Genomic DNA, 2,176 nt, shown 5'->3' with positions numbered 1-2,176 from the left:
CACTATGGGGCAATTTAGCACGGCCAATCCACCCTAACCTGCACATCTTTGGACCGTGGGAGGAACTGGAGCACCCGGAGGAAACCCACGCAGACATGGGGAGAATGTGCAAACTCCACACAGACAGTCACCCGAGGATGGGATTGAACCCAGGCCCATGGCGCTGTGAGGCAGCTGTGCTAACCGCTGAGCTGCCGTGCTGCGTTATCGAAATTAAACTTCATCTGCCACTCCTTGGCCCATCTGGTAAAAGTCCCGTTGTACTCTCAGATAACCTTCTTCAGTGTCCACTACACCATCAATTGTGACGTAGAGAGTTTTGCCAGTTCTCTCTCTCTCTCTCACACACACACACACACACACACACGTAGACACACACACATACATACACACACACACAAATAAGAAGCGCATTACCCCCTGGATGGCCCAGCTTTCACTTTAAGATGATGCTTTGCCTCATTCTGGCCCCCCCAACTCCTTTCGCCCACATCCTGCACCACCCCTACAAAAAACAAGTTGCTACAGTGATTCAATAAGGCAGCTCACCACTACCTTCTCAAGGGAGCAATTAGGGAAAGGGAATGAATGCTGATCTGGTCTAATATCCAGTGCAGTCACATCCCCATGGATTCAATTTTCTTAGAAATGAGTGGAGAAGAAACACAGGGTGGGGGAGACAGAAACCAGAGAGGTAAAAGGGGTGAATGAGGAGGAGAGGGATAAGAGTGGGGTGGGGAGACAGTGAGAGACAGAAGGCAGGGGTGAGAGAAAACAGGAGAGGGATAGCATGGTGTGGAGAGACAGAGTGGGGAAGAGAGACAGGAAATGGCAGGAGTGAGAGAGGAGTGGGTCATCATTGGAAGCAGAGAGAGAATAGGGGAGAGAGACAGGAGACAGAGGTACGAGAGAGGATGAGATGGAGAGGAGAGAGATGGAAAAAGACAGAGGAATGAGAGAAGAGGGGAGTGAGAGATAGCGGGGTGATGGAGAGGTAGATTAAAGGAAAGAGATAGAAGACAGGGATGAAAGAGAAGGGGACTGAGAGAGTGGGAGTGAGGGAGAGTGAAAGAGAAGACAGATGGATGAGAGAGAGGAGGAATGAGAAAGCGGATGGAGTGACAGGGAGGAGTGAGAAAGAGGGGTGAGGGAAGAGAATAAGAAGTATGGGAGAAGGTTGGGAGAGAGGGTGTGAAGGCGAGGGAGGAGCAGAGAAGGCACGGGAAAGGAAGGGGAGATGAACAGGAGGAGGTAGAGGCTACAGAAAGACTGGAGGCTGAGAGAGAGGGCTATTCTTTACCAGTGGTGGTAAGCACAGTGCTGACGAAGAAGAGGGAAGAGGCCAGGTCCCAGTTGCGGTCATCAGAAGCATTTCTCAAGGCCGAGACACCATAGTTGCTGGCAGTGAGCACCCTGTGCAGGAGAGCGTCCAATTCTGGTTCCTGGAGGCATCCGTGCTCCCCCAGGAACCTGGACTTCACCTCGTCCAACTCCTTCCTCATCCGCACCTCCCACGGCTGCTCGATGGCCGAAAAGACCACGGTGCCAAACAGCATGTAAACCAGGAAGCAGACCGTCAGCTTCAAGAAGTAGTGGGTCTTGAGGTCACAGTGTGGGGAGTGCTCAGCCATGGCTCAGTGGGCAGCCCAGCTCCCAGTGGGCCACGTCTCCAACTGGGGCTTCGAGACATTGGAGGGAGCTGGGGAGAAGGAGCAGGGTTGCAGAATGAGCTCCATCTCACCTGGGGAGGGGGGTTTCCAGAAGGGAGAGGGTGGAGGGCTGAAAGCAAACAAGGACTTGTGTCACAACTTTGGGAAGAAAGTTTCTTGCTGCTTCCAAAGAGAAAATAATGTTTGGTTCTCCCCCTCTCTGTCTCATCTAACTCTCGGTGTCTCTCAGGGATGTCACAAAGGGGGTGAGGTCAAATACATCCATTGGGCGGGGGGGGGAGGGGAGGCTGAAATCATGAGGGGACAAACTGGAGGGGGGTGGTGGGAGGGGGGTGGGGTAGGGTGGTGGGAAGAGGTCTCTCTCCTCAGCCCTGCGATCTCTTCCTTCAATCCTGGTGTCTCTTTCCCCAAACTTCGAGTTTCTTCCTCCCAGTCCTGGGGTAGTCACACCCGGGTTTTGAATGGGGAACGGGGTGAGGGAGCCCAGGGTTTTGAATGGGGAACGG

The 2,176-nt window shown here is 53.4% G+C and overlaps 1 protein-coding gene across 1 annotated transcript in view; it reads right to left on the bottom strand.

Moving 5' to 3' along the window:
- Positions 1–1,631, bottom strand: part of LOC109920225 (potassium channel subfamily K member 1-like) — an 8,588-nt gene extending 6,957 nt beyond the window's left edge. The window contains exon 1 of the mRNA XM_048619785.1: positions 1,301–1,631. Coding sequence (XP_048475742.1) covers positions 1,301–1,631 — 331 coding nt within the window. The remainder of the gene's footprint in view (positions 1–1,300) is intronic.
- Between the last annotated feature and the right edge of the window lie 545 nt (positions 1,632–2,176).

Source organism: Rhincodon typus, chromosome 43 (assembly GCF_021869965.1).
Source record: "Rhincodon typus isolate 14 chromosome 43, sRhiTyp1.1, whole genome shotgun sequence".
Classification (NCBI taxonomy): Eukaryota; Metazoa; Chordata; class Chondrichthyes; order Orectolobiformes; family Rhincodontidae; genus Rhincodon; species Rhincodon typus.
This window is presented reverse-complemented; position numbering and strand designations above follow the sequence as displayed.